At 34.7% G+C, this 17,386-nt stretch overlaps 1 protein-coding gene across 10 annotated transcripts in view; it reads right to left on the minus strand.

Annotated features, from left to right (window-relative positions):
• Rars2 (arginyl-tRNA synthetase 2, mitochondrial) overlaps positions 1-17,386 on the minus strand; it is a 93,314-nt gene that overhangs the window by 48,522 nt on the left and 27,406 nt on the right. For 6 of the 10 annotated variants that reach the window (XM_048806810.1, XM_048807098.1, XM_015499275.2 and 3 more), the window contains 3 exons: positions 12,301-12,356; positions 9,020-9,103; positions 5,449-5,525 (listed from right to left, as the gene is read on the minus strand). In XM_048806810.1, the coding sequence (XP_048662767.1) occupies positions 5,449-5,525; positions 9,020-9,103; positions 12,301-12,356 (217 nt within the window). Of the gene's footprint in view, positions 1-5,448; positions 5,526-9,019; positions 9,104-12,300; positions 12,357-14,042; positions 14,079-17,386 lie in introns of all 10 variants that reach the window. The other 4 variants (XM_048806908.1, XM_048806766.1, XM_048806707.1 and 1 more) reach the window with 1 other exon arrangement.

Consider the following 17,386-nt stretch of genomic DNA (forward strand, 5'->3'; position numbering starts at 1 on the left):
TTTTTAATACTTCAGTGGGTAGAGGTATTTACTAAGCTACTAATGTATATTTTGTTCTTGCCAGGTGTTTCCAACCTTATTCTATGTAGAGGACTCAGGACACTGAGATAGTCTGAAGAAGCAGGGGTAGGGTAGAAAGGTGTGGCTCTGGGGAGAAAGCCGGGAAAGAGGTAAAAAGAATTACCTAAACTGGGCAGAGGATGGAGAACACTTCCAGGAGTAGCCAAAGCTGGGAAGTCCCTGGGTGATGGCAGGCCCTCAGAGGAAAATGGTTCCCGGTTTGCCTACACAGAGAGGCTGGCCTTTAGGCCAGTAGACCTGGAGCAGAACAGTGATCTCCCAGATGAACTCTGCCACACCAATAAAGCTGTGTGCCTCCAAGGCATCACACAGACTGGGGATGCTAAGCTTATCAGAGATCAGTGCGGACTGAATGCAAAAACAGTCCTCTATGACTGTCCTGGGATGCACATTAGAGTCTAGGGAACTCTGTGTGATCTAGGAGGCTGGGAGTCCCTAATAATGACTTAAATTGACTCAAGCTACTCTTAAAAGTGATAACTAGGCTCAGATTTAATTAGACTTATATGAGTGTTACTAAGGGGTAACATCCATGCTAACCCTAACAACAAAAAAGAAACTTTGAACTTTTGAACATATATATTTTACAGAATAAGAACTTCTAACTGCATAAATATTCCCATGACAAAAATAAACATAGTCTTAAATAAATAATTTTCTTTACCTGAGCTTGAAAATCGTTTTGAAAGTCTAATATTACGTAGAAAATATTGTCTCTTGAGGAATAGATTCTACTTCCATGTTTTTAAAAGCAAGAGCAAGTAAACATTCTAATTAATCAAATTAGTGCTTTGATCTTGCACAATCTTTCTACTTACTTACCACTATTTTTTCTTGGCTAATCATATAGGAAACTCAGGATCAGATCAGTTAATACAATATTATTAGTGATGCATTATCCTCCAATGTTCTAGTTTTCTTTACTAAATGCATATCACTGCCATTACCTCAAATCCTTTTAGAAAAGGGCAGGGGAGACATAATGATACAGAATCTGTGGGGATCAATTTGAACTTAGGAAAAATTTATACTATTTGTGCATACTAGAATACTGAACACACTTTATTGGTATGATATTTATCACTTACAAGAGGTTGTACTTATTTCAGAGGAATTCTTCTATGATCATCAAAATCCATATGAATAAACCTTCTTAAAAAGATCGATCTATCTATGTTTTTTTTTTTTTGCACTGGGGATTGAACCCTGGGGTGCTTAACCACAGAGCTAAGTTTCCAGTCCTTTTTAAAAATTTTTTAGTTGTTGATGGGCCCTTGTTTTATTCAATTATTTATATGTGGTGCTGAGAATTGAACCCAGTGCTTCACACTGCTAGGCAAGCGCTATGCCACTGAGCCACAACCCCAGCCCTTCTCTCTCCCAGTCCTTTTAAATTTTTTTTTTTTTTTTAATTTTTAGACAGGGTCTCTCTAAGTTGCTGAGGCAGGCCTTGAACTTGTGATCTTCCTGCCTCAGCCTCCCAAGTTGCTGGCACTACAAGTACCACCACGACAGGCAGTTTACATATTCTTAAAGGTACTATGTAGGGAGTTATCAAATAGATTCTATCTAAAAAGAAAATGAGAAATGAATTTAAAGAAGTATTATTAAAACATAAAATGACATATCAATGACCCAGATTTAATACAAGTTAACTTTTCACCATAAGAAATTACTCTATGATAAAAATAAAAAGGCTTTTTGACAAGTGTTCCAAACTTTACGACTAGTGTAAATTATAAGTAGCAAATAAGTTATTTATCATCAGCCAATTCAAGGTGGATATGGGAACTGTTACAAATTTACTTTCCTGTTTCATAACAGAAATAAACAAATTAAAGACAAGGTTTCAAATGCTGATCAACAAAAGCTCTGACTCTCTGTACAACACAGATGTCTGGTGAAAATAATGCAGTACAGGTAAAGAGAAAACCAGCAGTGAAACATTGGTACCAAAATGGAAATACAGTAAAGAAATGACTGAGTATTAAAAATCTATTGTATAATATTATGTCTAATCTAGGAGAGAACCTGAAACTGGGAGATACTGATCATGGCACAATTTAGAGGGAACTAGTCTACAAAATCTGCTAGTGTTATTCTGTTCCTAAAGGAAAATCTGAAAGGTATATATAACAACATTAGAGTCTAGGGAACTTTATTAGGTAGAAAATATTTGCTAATTGAAAGACCCCCTTCAGTGTCTCCTATGGCATAGATAGTAACACAAAGTATCCCCATCTACATCTTAGATGATCAGAGTCAGGGATAGTGATCCTAACCTTGGTTTCTAGTGTGGTAAATTATGTCAGTAGTAGTTAAGCCAAATTCAACACAAATAAACCAGAAGGTTTAAACTACCCAAACTGAAGTGCTAACTGTGTCCCTGGAACACTACTAGAGGGTGAAAGAAAGAAAAATTCTATTTTTGTAGTGCAATCAAAGAAAAGATCTGGGTCTGGTCCTTCAGTTCATTAGTGAACTGAAAAAAGTTAACAAAGTATGCTAGATTCTAATACATAGTAATTAGTGTATCCTATAATAATAATAATTGTTAATCTCTGGATTAACAATTAGGTTTTGTATTGCACAACAGAAATAAAAACAAGGAAAGGAGAAAAAGAACTATGAGATAAAATCCATTCAAACATTTATTGCAAGGCATTGTGTCTGGGGCTGGGGGTAAAATATCAGGAAGAGCTGAGATTGTGGCTCAGCGGCAGAGCACTTGCCTCGCTTGTGTGAGGCACTGGGTTCGATCCTCAGTACCATATAAAAATAAATAAACAAAATAAAAAAAAAGATCAGGAAGACATGGATATTCCTCTCAAAGAGTTCACGACTAACTACAATTTGACAAGTTGAAAAAGTGGTTCAACTAAAGCTTTGAGAAAGCAGATGTTCACAAATAAGAAAGGGTAAATGTAGACTGACCTAAAAGTTTACTTCCCATAAGCTACTACTGACATAATTTACCAACAGACTAGAAACCAAGGTTAGAATCACTATCCCTGACTCTAATCATCTGAGATGCAGATGAGGATACTTTGTGTTACTATCTATGCCACAGGAGACACTGAAGGGGGCCTTTCAATTAGCAAATAAACACAGTTGTTATATGACTTTCAGATTTTCCTTTAGGAACAGAATAATATTCTTTAATATTTGCTTAAAGCTTTAAAAAAAAAAACCACCATAAAGAAAAAGAAAAATGTCCTTATTACTCTGAAAGTCAATAATGAAAGATTTCCATAGTTGACAACTAATTCATAAATGAAAACTGGATCTGCAAAAATTAGCATACATGTAATAGTGCTATTATAGGCTCTGCATGTTCTCTGTGCTGGAGGAGAACAGGTGAGTGTTCTCATAGGTGTATTTGCTTAATTCCCAATAGCAAGATGGTGTCTACCTCAATTGCCTTTTATCATCTGTAAAACACTGATCCCTGATTCAATTAGGCACAAGACAAATAATGAAAGCAACATCAATGTTCCTTGAGCTTTTAGTTGTTCACAGGAAAAGTCCTGCCCTTACTTCTTCCTTACAAGAGTATAGATCAACTAATAACCTCTAACATAGGTGCCAATCTCCCACTATTTTTATTTTTTGGGTACTAGGGATTGAACTCAGGGGCACTTGACCACTGAGCCACATCCTCAGCCCTATTTTGTATTTTATTTAGAGACAGGGTCTCACTAAGTTGCTTGGCACCTCGTTTTTGCTGAGGCTGGCTTTGAACTTGTGATCCTTCTGCCTCGGCCTCCCAAGCCACTGGGATTACAGGCATGTGCCACTGTGCCCGGCTAATCTCCCACTATTTTTATGAATCTCAAAAGGCAGAAAACATACTAAGCAGCATAGAAAGAAACATGCTTATGCTTCTTTGGAGTTTGAGAATAGATATGACTAAAATATTTAAAATATTACAGGAAAAAAAAGGCTTACTATTTGCAGGATTAAATACAAACTTTAAATTGGGTTAGGAGAGAGATATGAGGAGTAACTTTCAGGTGTCAGACTCTACTATAAATCTATAATACAAGGTCTCCAAGCAAATATTTGTATATTTTTGTGCCATGCAGTATCTCTATGGACCTGGATTTGATAAAAAGTTTGCTAAACTTATGGTAAAAAATACCATTATTCAAACGCTAAAAACATAAAGTAGTAAAAATTCCAGGCACTTTATTTATAGATAACCAAGAATCATTAATTTTTTAAAAAAATTTTTAGTTGTCAATGGACCTTTTTTATTTATTTATTTTTATGTGGTGCTGAGACTTGAACCCAGTGCCTCACACATGCTAGGCAAGCACTCTGCCACTGAGCCACAACCCCAAGCCCAAGAATTATTAATTTTTAAATTCTTATCTATCAACAAAATTTTTAAAGGGAAAGAGAAATCTGGTTAATATAAATCAAAATATATACATTTAAAGTATAGTGAGGGCATGGACTCCGGAGAAAATGACAAACCTTTAAAGGTCTTTTAGAAGTAGAATTTGTTCAATTATAATGGCAAAGCCAGCGGCAAAAGAAAATCATATAATGAAAAGGAAAATGAAAAACTGCTCTTGATGGCTCTGTCTGGGAAGTATAGTATTATTTTGGCAAATGCTCTTCCTGATGCACAGGCAGAACATCTTTTGATCTGACTCCCTGGTATGTCACATTGGCTGGCACTGTATCTGTGTTTTCTTTGTGAGGTCCAGAAACAGCAGAGAGAGCAATTGGGACAATGCAAAGGAAACTCATCCATGGAAATTACTCAGAGAGGAAGAGGTTTACTAATGAACTCCAGGAAAGATGGAAGCTAGAAGATGGAGAAATAAAGTATCAAGAGGACTAAATGAAGAATAGAAAGGAGTTTACATTGGGTAAAGAGCCAGGAAAATGAACTGGATGACAAAGGAAAAAAGTATACACAAATTCAGAGGGAAACACATATGCCTTTCTCTACACTAAAAAAACAAAAACCAAAAAAACCCCACAAAACAACAAAACCAGAAACATTCATGTGTTACAAGTCTAAATGAATGACACTTATTACTACTATTAGAAAGCTACAATACATCAACTGACAGAAAACAGAGAAATTTCTCAGTGTCTAATCTGCTATATCCTATGTGTTTATTCTAAGAAGATTCTATACCTGGGAAATAATGTCTCTGACCAACTAAAAAAGTAATAACAGAAACACTTGGATTTGGAAATGAAAAGAACAAGCTAGAAATATGAAAGCAATACTTTTGATTTTTTGTTCCTTATTTTAAGGAACATATTTCTAAACCTCTAGGATCAAACTGGCTACCAAATTGCACAGAACTTTGAAGCATTTTCTAAAATGGCTTCTTGCCAACTTACTTCAAAGAGATGCTGCAAAGGATTGGACTGGAGTTTTTCTTCATAGCCAAACAGTTGAAAGCCTGTTCCCAGAAGACCTACCATGATAATCCATAAATGAAAAATTATAAAATGGAACAGTAGAGAATAGTTGTGGCAGGAAAAGGGACAGTTGTATAAGATCAACATCTCATATTTATGTACCCTGAGAACTACTGCAAAATACATTTTCAACCTTCTGTTATCCTGTAAATGGATACAAGTTAAATTCAATATATTGAATGACATAGGCAATACTGTATAATAAATAGATCACTGATATTAATTCACAGAAACCAAGACTATGAACTCAAAGGCAGGGTCTATAACTATTTTCATCTTTGTATTAACAGTGTTCAACAACTCCCTAGCAGACAATAAGAAACATTTATTGAGCAGTTACTCTGAGATGCTAGACACTCAAAATTTGTGAAAACAAACAGATGGGAAATGATTTAAAACTTTTTTTGAACTTGTAGGTGTGAAAGTAACACACAAAAGTAGTAACAGGCTTGGTGTTATAATGTTAGTCCCCCAGCCCAGGTAATAGACATTAAACTTAGTTGCATTCTGCCGTTAAGCTATATCCCCAGCCTTATTTGTTTATTTATTTATACATACATACACATACATATACGGGGAATTTAACCCAGGAGTGCTTTATCACTGAAGTACAACCCCAACCCTTTTTATTTTAAGACAGGATCTCGCTAAGCTTAGGGCCTCACTAAGTGGCTGAGGCCTCAAACTTGCAATCTTCCTGCCTCTGCCTCCCTTAATATTAGTTTTTAAATTGAAGAAAACCAAAAAAGATAAAATTCAAAACATACCTGATTACTTCTTCCATTCACAGTAGCTAAATGACAAATTCTTTTATTTAAACACACATATTTTCAGTCTTTGATGATAAGTTAAGGGTTCAGGAATAGTGCTATTCTAAATTTTTTTTAATACTAAATAAGGTTTGCAAACTAGGAATGGAAATTCCCATTGTGGACTGTGAATATATATATTTTTAAGAGATTTTTCGGCTAGGGTTGTAGCTAAATGGTGGAGTGATTGCCTCACATGCATGAGGCACTGGGTTCAAAATTCAGCACCACATAAAAATAAATAAATCAAATAAAAGTATTGTGTCCATCTACAACTAAAGATATTTAAAAAGAAGAGATTCAGCCAGGCGCGGTGGTGAATGCCTGTAATCCCAGAGGCTCAGGAGGCTGAGGCAGGAGGATCACAAGTTCAAAGTCAGCCTCAGGAATTTAGCGAGGCCCTAAACAACTCAGGGAGACCCTGTCTCTAAATAAAATACAAAATAGGGCTGGGGATGTGGCTGAGTGGTTCAGTAACCCTGAGTTCAATCCCCAGTACCAAAACAAAGAAAGAAAGAAACAAACAAAAAGAGATTCTTAAAAGGTTTTAATATAAACTAATTTCAGTTTGAAAGGACATATGTAGCCTGAGCTAAGAGAAATATGTAGTTTATTATTTTGAAAGTCAATCTGTTTCTACAACAATGTCAATTACAAAACTTCAGAGCTAAAGGGCCTTGCTGAAGTACATTTTTCAGGCCCAGAAGAATGTGTAATGCTAATAAACATGGTTATATATAATGCCTTTGGAACTTAGAAATAATAACTAAAGCAAAAAAAAAAAAGGGGGGAGCAGGGCATGGAACAATGAGTAGTGTGTTCTACAAAAGCAGAAATGGGAATAAGTAAAGGCCATTCCATTTAACATTCAATCTAATCATGTTTAAAAACTAATTCTGTTCTCAGGAGCCATCTGCCAACTTTCAAATGGGGATAGCTGAAACAGCAAAATTTTAACTCCTGAACAATGATGGTTATAATGGAAATGTTGACAGATCATTAACCACAGTAGTCCTTCAGAGAAAAACCACTATAATAAAATCCTGCAGCTAAAATTTAATGAAAACCATAATCACATATTTGCTAATGACTGTGAAATGCCTAAATCAGTTAAACTAATATAATGCGGATACCATCTATTAGTCTGACTGTTGAGCCTCAGGCCTAAACCTTTTACTACCAGCTGTTGTGAACTGCAGGTGCATTTTCAAAATCCAGTGCTTTTTTCCTGATTCCTTCACAGTGATATTAAGGGTACTATTAACAGAGTCAATCCCTTCTAGTGTCAGAAAAAGATTTTTATTACCTAAAGGATAATATTCATAAGAGAAGATCATGATAAATCTATGAAAATATTTCTTCAAATGAACTAGACTTTCTTTTAGAAACTATGAATTCATTTCACTGGATGTGGAACATAAGAGTATCAGTGAATTTCAGAACTGGCAATGTGCATTGCATACTTTCATACAAGTGTTAAAATATTACCTAGGTTTTTTTTTTTTTTTGATTAGTATTGTAAAACACTTCCCAGGAGTTTCGTTCATCATTCTGAGCGCCTCTTATGTGCCAAACATTACAGATACAAAAGTAATTAAGACACAGTCCACACTTTCACAGAACTTATCTAGCAGGGGAGAGAGGCCCACAAACGAATGCAATAAAACAAAAGACTATATGAGTGGTGCTGGCAGGCAAGGGTGTGTCTGCACATCAGAGAATGCTTTACAGATGTGGACAATATGGCTGCATCTTAAAAACATGAAAAGTTTGTATTCACATGTTACCAGCCCCCACTACTGCTACCATAATATCTTCACTAATCTTGCCCTCCCCCAGGATGACTGGTTTATATGAACTAGGAATAGTTCCTAGTTAACTGGCAAGAAGAAAGATAATTTGTGGTGCTTAACTGTTTGGGCTTCTTTTTTCCTTTTGACTTCCATCCACTATCACTGTATAGTTACTACAACCAGCCTTATTTGTTTATTTATTAGTTTAGTTTTGGGGAAGCCAAAGTATCACACTTTTTCTTCTAGGTCATTTGTCCATGGTAATAACAGATCCCATTTCATGTGGGCTAGACCTCAACAGATTTATAAAAAAAACAGGGATGTGGTTGAGAAGGGTGTATATAGCTAGATTTATTTCTGCCCTCACCAATAAATGTATGCTACTTTTCTTTATTAAAACACTGATGGTGGAATATGATGATCATTATTATCCAAAGTACATGTATGAAGACATGTGGTGTGAATATACTTTGGTTACAACCAGATATATGAAAAATTGTGCTCTATACATGTAATAAGAATTATAATACATTCTGCTGTCATATATAAACAAAACAAAAAAACAAAAACACCTATCTACCTCCCTACCTCAGGTCTTGCTCTAATTGTGAAGCTTCCTTCCCAAAACATGTGTGGTGAGAATTAAGTCTTAATAAATAAAATAAGATTATGGGCTGGGGATATAACTTAATGGTAGAGCATGTGCTACACATATCTGAGGCCCTGGGTTCGATACTTAGCACCACAAAAACAATGTAAGAAACCACGTAGTGCACACTATTTCATGCAGTGAGATTGTGCCAATAATCTGTTCAGATGAAAAAATGATGAGATATTTTAAAAATTAAACTTTAAAATGAAATGAAAAAAAATCTCAAATGCACTTACCGAATTGCATACCCCAGTCTCCAAGGTAATTTATTCTTGTTACTTGATGTCCTAAAGCTTCTTTGAGATTTGCTATAAAATTTCCTAGTAATCAGTAAAAAATATAGTTTCTTATTTTTGTTACTAATTTTGGCTTAAGAACTATATGCTTCTCTATTATCAAAGTATAACAAAAAATTCTTTTCATAAAATTTGCCAACTCAATTTTTTTCATTAAAAAAATATTGTTTTCATCTATGCTACGAAAGGAAGTAAGGAATTACTTTTAGGAAAGTAATTTTTCAAAGAATCTCACCATTTTTACAAGAACTTTTTTCCTTCTTCTTCTTCTTTGAACCCAGAGGCGCTTTACTGCTGACCTGCATACCCACCCCTTTTTACTGTTTTTTTTTTTTTTCCTCTTTTTAGGTACTGGGGATGAAATTCAGGGGCACTCAACTACTGAGCCACATCCCCAGCTCTATTTTGTATTTTTTAAATTTAGAGACAGGGTCTGAGTTGTTTATTGCCACACTTTTGCTTTTGCTGGCTTTGAACTCTCAATCCTCCTGCCTCAGCTTCTCAAGCCACTAGTATCATAGGCATGCTCCATTGTGCCCAGCTTTACATTTTATTTTGAGAAAGGGTCTTATGAATTTGTTTGAGGCTGGCCATGAACTGCCTTAGCCTCCTGAGTTAGTGGGATTACAGGCATGCCCCACTATGTCCAGCTAAGAACAGACTTTTCAACAATGTTACTAATGTAGATTGGGACACATATTAGAATAACTGCGATTCCTAGTCAATTCCAAGAATAGAAAAATAACAGAATTTTAGTGATTAACAAGAAATAAATAATTTGGCCAGGCACAGTGGTGCTAGCCCATAATACCAGTGACTGGGAAGGCTGAGGCAGGAGGATCCCAAGTTTGAGGCCAGCCTCAGCAAGTTAGCAAGGCCCTGTCTCAAAATAATAAAAAGGGCTGGGGATGTAGCTCAGTGGTAAAGTGCCTATGGGTTCAATATTGACAAAAGAAAAAGAAATATATTATTTGATTATACCCTAAGAACATGGGGAATAAATGTTCTATTTTTCTAAATAGCTTTTTCAATATCTTTCAATCACTATAGTCCATCCTCTGCATCCTTAACAGTATGCAGTAGTCCAAGGCTTTTACCTTCATGTACTGCTGATGTGGTTTGATGAGACTCAACATCTGTTTAACTCTCCCTTTGGTATGCCCTTATGTACTGAAGAGGCTAGAAACCTTTTTTTTTTTTTTTTAAAGTGTATTTCCCAGATTTTCTTGTGGTTAGGGTTCCAGAAATCCTCTAGGTTTGGGTAATCAAACACACTTTGCATGAGATTTAGAAGGGGAATGAATTACTTCTATTTTTTTCTGACAAGCACAGTTGTAGGTTTTGTTTTTTTGTGGCACCACTAACAGAAGTGCTAGTGTCCTCTCGTGACATTTAAGGGAGTTGAAAGAAAGGTTATAAGGTTGCTTCTTTTGCTTATATGTATTTTAGAAAACATGACACAAGCAGTAACAGTCTTTCAATTGTGGCCATATCAGTATACTTCTATTTTCCACTCTCTCCAGTCCTGGGGATTGAATCCTGGGGTTGTTCTAACATCAAGATACACCCCAGCATGCATCTCCCCATCCTCTGCAAACACTGTTTAATTTTTTGGGACAGGGTCTCACTATACTGCTGAGGCTAGCTTCATACTTGCATCCTTCTGCCTCAGTCTCCCAAGTCACTGGGTTTAAAAGTGTGTGCCACCACTCTGGGAAGTCTAGAGCAGTAGAAGTGACAGCAGAAGAGCTAGGAGCCCCCTTAATAATCAACCCCGATGATGTAATTATGAGCCCCATTTTTGTCGGCTCAATCAAAAGCTTCTTCAGCTCTCCTAACAACTTTGTAAACCACTCAATATCACATAATAAATCCTTTCCTGATTTAAGTTAAGAGTCAATTTTGTTTTCTGCAAATAAACCCTCACTGATACATGTACCTGACTTAAATTACTACAGCTATTGTCTTTGGCAACTTCTCTATTTCTAGACCATCCAAATCTACATAGTCCCAGCAACAAGAACCCACTTCTTCAGCTACAACTCAGATAATGTCTATTTTGCTACTATCTTATCTATATGTTATCTTCTATATTCAATTAAATGTCTACACCTAGGCTTTTGGAATTAGACAAATTTTAAGTCCTGGCTACAATACTTACTAGCCATGTGATCTTGGGAAAGTTACTTTTGGTATTTGAGTTTCTTGATCCATAAACCATATTAACAGTACTTTAACACCAGGGTTGTTGTGACATTAAGTGAGCAAATACATGAAAACACTTGGAATGGTAAGTTCTCAATAAGTAATACCTCTTCTTGGTTCAAATATTTTCTTTAACTATTAAAACAACTTTACTGTACCCTACCCATCATTTATTTACTCCTACATTTTTCAAGTAGAAAAATGTAGTTACTCATGTAAAAGTTACTCATGTAACTTTTCTTATATAGTTCATTTCTCATATTCCTTTCATCAAGTCTTATTATTTCCTCTCTTAAAATGCTGCTCAAAAACTCAATGAGAGTTGACCCTATATCAGTGATACTCTATGACATACATATTAATTCCACCAATTTTTAAAAGTATTCAAGTATGAGTTAAGAGACTCTCTTGAGCATGCAATAGATTTCTATTCTGGAAGAAAGACTAGATGAGATAGATTTTAAAGTGCTTTCCATTTCTAATATAATATAAAACTCTAAGTTTTATATTGGACTTCTGTAAAATGTAATGCTTTAAATAAATAAAACCATATTATACACTGAAGCATTACGCTATGCAGTATTATGGTAATCTCTGTTTAGAATAGTCTTGTTTTAACTTCCTGTCTTGCATATTTCAGTTAGTGCTCACTTTACTGAGATTTTCTTTCTTAAATATATGAAGAAAAAAATCTGGAGGATTACTATCATTCCCACATAACTATTTTTATTTTGCATCTTTCAGTTCTCCATATGCACACACATTTTTTTAAAAGTTAAAATCATAACATAGATGCCAGTTAAAAACGATTTCTAAGTTAATCTTTGGTTTTGAAATTATTTTTTAAATTTCTAAACCAATTCTTCCCATTTCATGTAATATTTAAGTTGCATTAGGCTCATACTGATTTAAATTTTTCTGTCCCTCCTTTTCATTTATCATTAAACCATTATACTGTATTTACATATATTTTCCCAAAGGCATATTTGGTATTTTATGTGAAAGTAAGCACTTACCTATGATGGTGGAACGCAAATGTCCAACATGAAATTTTTTGGCAACATTAGGTGAACTGGAAATAATTGCAAAAATTATTATTTTTTTTTATTCTAAGAAAAAGAGTTCTATGAATTAATTAGGTCATGCTTCCATAGATTGACATAATTAGGTACTAGGGACTTTGGCAATTTAGGGCAGAGAAAAGGTAAAAATTAGACATGTAAAGATAAATTAGAATTCAGAAAGAATCATCTTAGTGACATTGATCCTGTGGTTCATGAATTAATAGAATACACAGAAATATCTCACCTATGAAGCAGATATATTTAAGGATTGATTTAAAAGACTAAGTTCAGAGATAGTTTTGATTAACAAACAATACAGAGCACTGGGAATTGAGTTTAGTGTACAAGTTTTCAAATTTTTATTCTCTTAAAAAGTGCTGAGGATCCTCAAAAGCTGAGAAAGGAACCATCATATGACCCAGTTATAGTGCTCCTCAGTATTTATCTTAAAGAATTAAAGCCATTATACTATAGCAATACATGCCTGCCTATATTTATAGCAGCACAATTCACAATACCCATACTATGGAACCAGTCTAAATGTCTATCAACAGATGAATGGGTTAAGAAAATTTGGTATATATACACAGTAAAGTTTTATTCAGCATAAAGAAAAATGAAATTATGTCATTTGCAGGAAAATGGACGGAACTTGAGAACACTATGTTAGGTGAAATAAGCCAGACTCAAAAAGTCATGGATTCAATGTTTTCTCTCACATGTGGAAGCTAGCAGAGGAAAAAGGAAATGGTGGTGGTAGGAAATCTCATGAAAATTAAAGGGAGATCAGAAGAGTAGAGAACAGTGACCAGGGGGAGTGGGGAGGGAGATGGAGAAGGTAAGAGAAAATACTAGAGAATGATACTGGCCAAATTATATTGTTATACTGTATGCATGAATGAATATGTAACAATGAATCTCACCACTATGTACAACGATAAGGCATCAATAATAACTATGGATAGAAGTATTAAGGAACCCAAAGAAATTTTGTTCATGAGTTATATATGCTAATATTCACTGTATCAGAAAAAAAATTTTAAAATGTAAAAATATTTTTTAATGAAACCTCTCAGAATAATTAGGACTGATTCATCATTCCAAATTCTCAATCAACAGATCAATCACTTCTATGTGTGCTCAAGAAGCTGACTGAAATCAATCATTTAACTATGGTAAATGCTTCTAGAGGACTTATTTTCTGCCATGCATTTTACATGCATTAACTCATTTAATACTCCAAACTGATCTGTTTTGTGTACACTTAAAAATGTCATTAAGTTTTTCAACATAAAGAAGATTCCAGCTAACATAGCTGGTAAATGAGAGTTTAAATTTTGTTTGGTCTCCAAGGCTTTGTTATATACTCTTTTAAAGAGTATTATAATTTAAAAACTTGATTCCACAGATATGTGCATACAATTACAGCATTACAAAACTACATATATGTTCATTCAAGCATTTAGGAAAAAAGTAAATTTCATTCTATAGACTTGAAAAAATACACAATCTATTATTTACAACCAAAAGAGAAAATCAAAGATTGCATTTATTCTTGCCTTACAGCAGTCAGAAAACAAACAAAAAAATTGAAACACTGGTTTCCAAACTGGACAACAGGCAATTAAGAACTGTAATCAGAGAATGAGAGCAAATAAGATCAGTCACTGAACTGTATCGCATTAATGTCTTCCCAGTAAATTTGTGGGACACAGCAAAAGCAGAAAAATCTGTAGCATGAAATGTTTATATTAGACAAGAAGATTTTAAATCAATAATGCTTGTTAAGAAATTAGCAAAAGTGGAAAAAACTAAATCCAAAGTAAGCAGGATAAATGGAAGTAATATAGATAAAGGCAAAAGTCAATATCATGGAAGAAACAATAGAAACACAGTTCTATAGCATAATTGTGGTGGTGATCATACAATCTATACACCTTTGCCCAAATTCATCAAATTATATGCTTAAATATGGTGAATTGTATTTGGATACTTATAATATCTAAAAAAAAAAAAAAAAAAAAAAAACCTTCACAGATCTTTGTGTTTTTTTCCTAAGATTAAATAGAAAAATTGAATCTATCTACATCTTCAAGCTTTGACAGAATGTCCACTGAAATCATCAATTCGTCATTTTCTTACGTCACATTCCTCCTGAGAAAGGAATACAATAAAATGGAAAAGATAAATTCAATTCCTCAGGCAACAAAATAACCATTATGAGTTACAATTTGCTAAATCATTTTCACAAAAAATTTACTTACTTTTGTTAAATTATTTCATGTAATTATTTTAATTTTATAAGAAAGAACAAATAAGAGATGAAAGAAATAAATTGTCCCATTTAAGATCACTGCATCAATTACTAATAGAACTGCTACTCCGACTTCCCAGATTCCCATTTTACTAATTAGACATGCCTAATCTGTTTTTTAAGAATAACAGCTCACATTTTGAAACAGCAGGCTGGAAAGGGACCTGAGAAAAAGGAAGAAAGAAGAGAAAATGCTGCCCCAGCTAACTGTACTCCAGCAGATATGATCTGTACTGAACGGGGAAGGCTAACTTAGAAGAGAAGCAACAGTAATTAGTTTCAAGTCTTATACCAAGTCTATGAAAGACAGCCATGTACCCAGGCACTTTATCATACTGCTCCTAGATCTGACAAAATAACATGACAACCTACACTCTGTTAGGGAGGCAGTAAAAATATATACAATCAGAGTTAGCTCTATGAACCTGGGCAATTTACTTAATCTAGTATTATCATCTTAGTTTAGGGGAAAGTCTCTTGAAAACCAAGATTACAATTTTCGGTTTTTTAGAGAAAAATTCCCTGCTCTGTATTCAAGATACTATATATTTTTTTAAAAAAATTATCCCACATCTCTCGTTTTCAAAAGAAATTCAAGAACATTTTTTTTTAAATAGTAAATTTTGAACCTGTTCCCCACCTGCTGTCTCTACTTTGAAATCATAATGGTGACTGCTGGAACATATGGAAAACTTCTAAGGGAGAGAGGAGCAATGACTCCCAACAACGAAAGATAAAAACCATCAGAGAGAAATGCTAGCTGATAAGATAGGCTCTGCCTTCACCACATTCAAATGCTCACTTGAACAAAATTCATCCTTCTTTAATTGCTTTAGGAAAAAAGCAGAGAGAAGTAAATCCATAAACAAACTGCCATACAAAAGCCTACAAATACATAACTCAACAAGAACAGGTTATCTTTAGATGTTTCTTAAAAAGAAAAAGAAAAAAAATACTGTATGGGAAACATATAAACTTAGGAAAAAAGCCAGGAAATCAGTGAGGAAAGGTATTTTGAGAACTCAGTTGGGGAGAAGGGATGGGGAAGGTGAAATAAAAATGCAGAAGATGTTAAAAGTGAGGACCAGTGGCAACTTTTCAAGTTGTAAGAAATTTACAATGCTATTATTTGAGGGTTAAAAGCATGGTAGTAGATTCTATACTGCAGCCCTCCTAGTTTTCTTTAACCTGTTGGTTAGGTAATCTAAAGGAGGTTAACAATAATATGGTACTAAGTACCTCCCCAGAGAAGAAAACTGTGTCCTTCCTCAATTTAAAAGACCTGAATGAAAAATAATTATACATTGCCACAGATTCTTTCCCATTTTCACCATTAAGAGATATAGCATACTTTCTTCCCTCTGAACCTGGAGGTGATCTTGTGACTTGCTTCAATCAGAAGACTCAGAGAGTGATGTTCTAGATGCTTTCACTTAAGAGTCCTGAACACCTTTGTAAAGAGGCCTGGCATATTGCTGGAGAGAATGTGGACAGAGAGAGAAGCCTGGACAGATAAGTTAAATCAATGCACTACCTTAGATTTCTAGCCTCACTAAAATCTCCAGATGACCAGTAGTTAGTTATATAAGTGAACTCAGACAAGTAGAAGAATCACTGCATACATCTAGTTCATATGGTTCATTTTAATAGTTCATCCACTAAAGTGGTTGTTGGCACTAATCAATATCTGGCAAACATTTTCTTAAACAGAAACTATTTTTAATAGGCTTTTGGGCCATGTGATCTCTGTCTCAACTACTAAATTCAAATAGTTCTACTCTGCTCACCTGCCTCTGTAATATGAAAGGAGCCATTGTAGATGAAATACAAAGGAATGTGCATGACTATGTCTTGATTAAACTATTTACAAAAACAGGTGGCAGTGTATTTTGTGTGTGTGTGTGTGTGTGTGTGTGTGTGTGTGTATGGTGCTGAGGATTAGAATGCAGGGTTGGAAATGGTGGTGGAATATGATGGACATTATTATCCAAAGTACATGTATGAAGACACAAATTGGTGTGAATATATTTTGTTTATAACCAGATACATGAAAAATTATGCTCCATATGTGTAATAAGAATTGTAGTGCATTCTGCTGTTATATATAAATAAAAAATTAATAAAAAACAAACAAACAAACAAACAGGTGGCAGGCTGAATTTTGTCCATGGACTAAAGTTTGCAAATCTCCTTTTAATGCTGTAGTGCTTTCTTATTCAAGAAGAGAGGACTGAAAGAACAGGCCACTTTCTTAGAGAGATGGATTTATTGTAGCTCTTCTCTGGTATGAGGATGGATATAGGAAGTCCCTTTCCTCTTCGTCATGCAACAAACATTTAAAATAAAATTTAAATATGATGGTGCTACACTGAGAGTGTAAGATTCATCCATAACCATCTGCTCAACAGGAGCAGTAGTTCACTCAATTAGTCCCATCATAAACTGTTATGGTTTGGATGTAAGGTGTCCCTCAAAACCTCATGTGTGAGACAATGCAAGAAGGTTCAGAGGAAAAATGATTGGGGTATGAGAGTCTTAACCCAATCAGTAAATTTATCACCTGATGGGATTAACTGAGTGGTAACTAAAGGTGGATAGAGTATGGCTAGAGGAGGTAGGTACTTGGGGGCGTACCTCTGGAGTATATATTTGTATCTGGCAAGTGGAGTCTCTCTCTCTCTCTTCCTTATCATCATGTGAGCCACTTCCCTCTGCTACACTCTT

The sequence above is a fragment of the Marmota marmota genome, unplaced genomic scaffold, assembly GCF_001458135.2.
Source record: "Marmota marmota marmota unplaced genomic scaffold, marMar, whole genome shotgun sequence".
NCBI classification, from domain to species: Eukaryota; Metazoa; Chordata; class Mammalia; order Rodentia; family Sciuridae; genus Marmota; species Marmota marmota.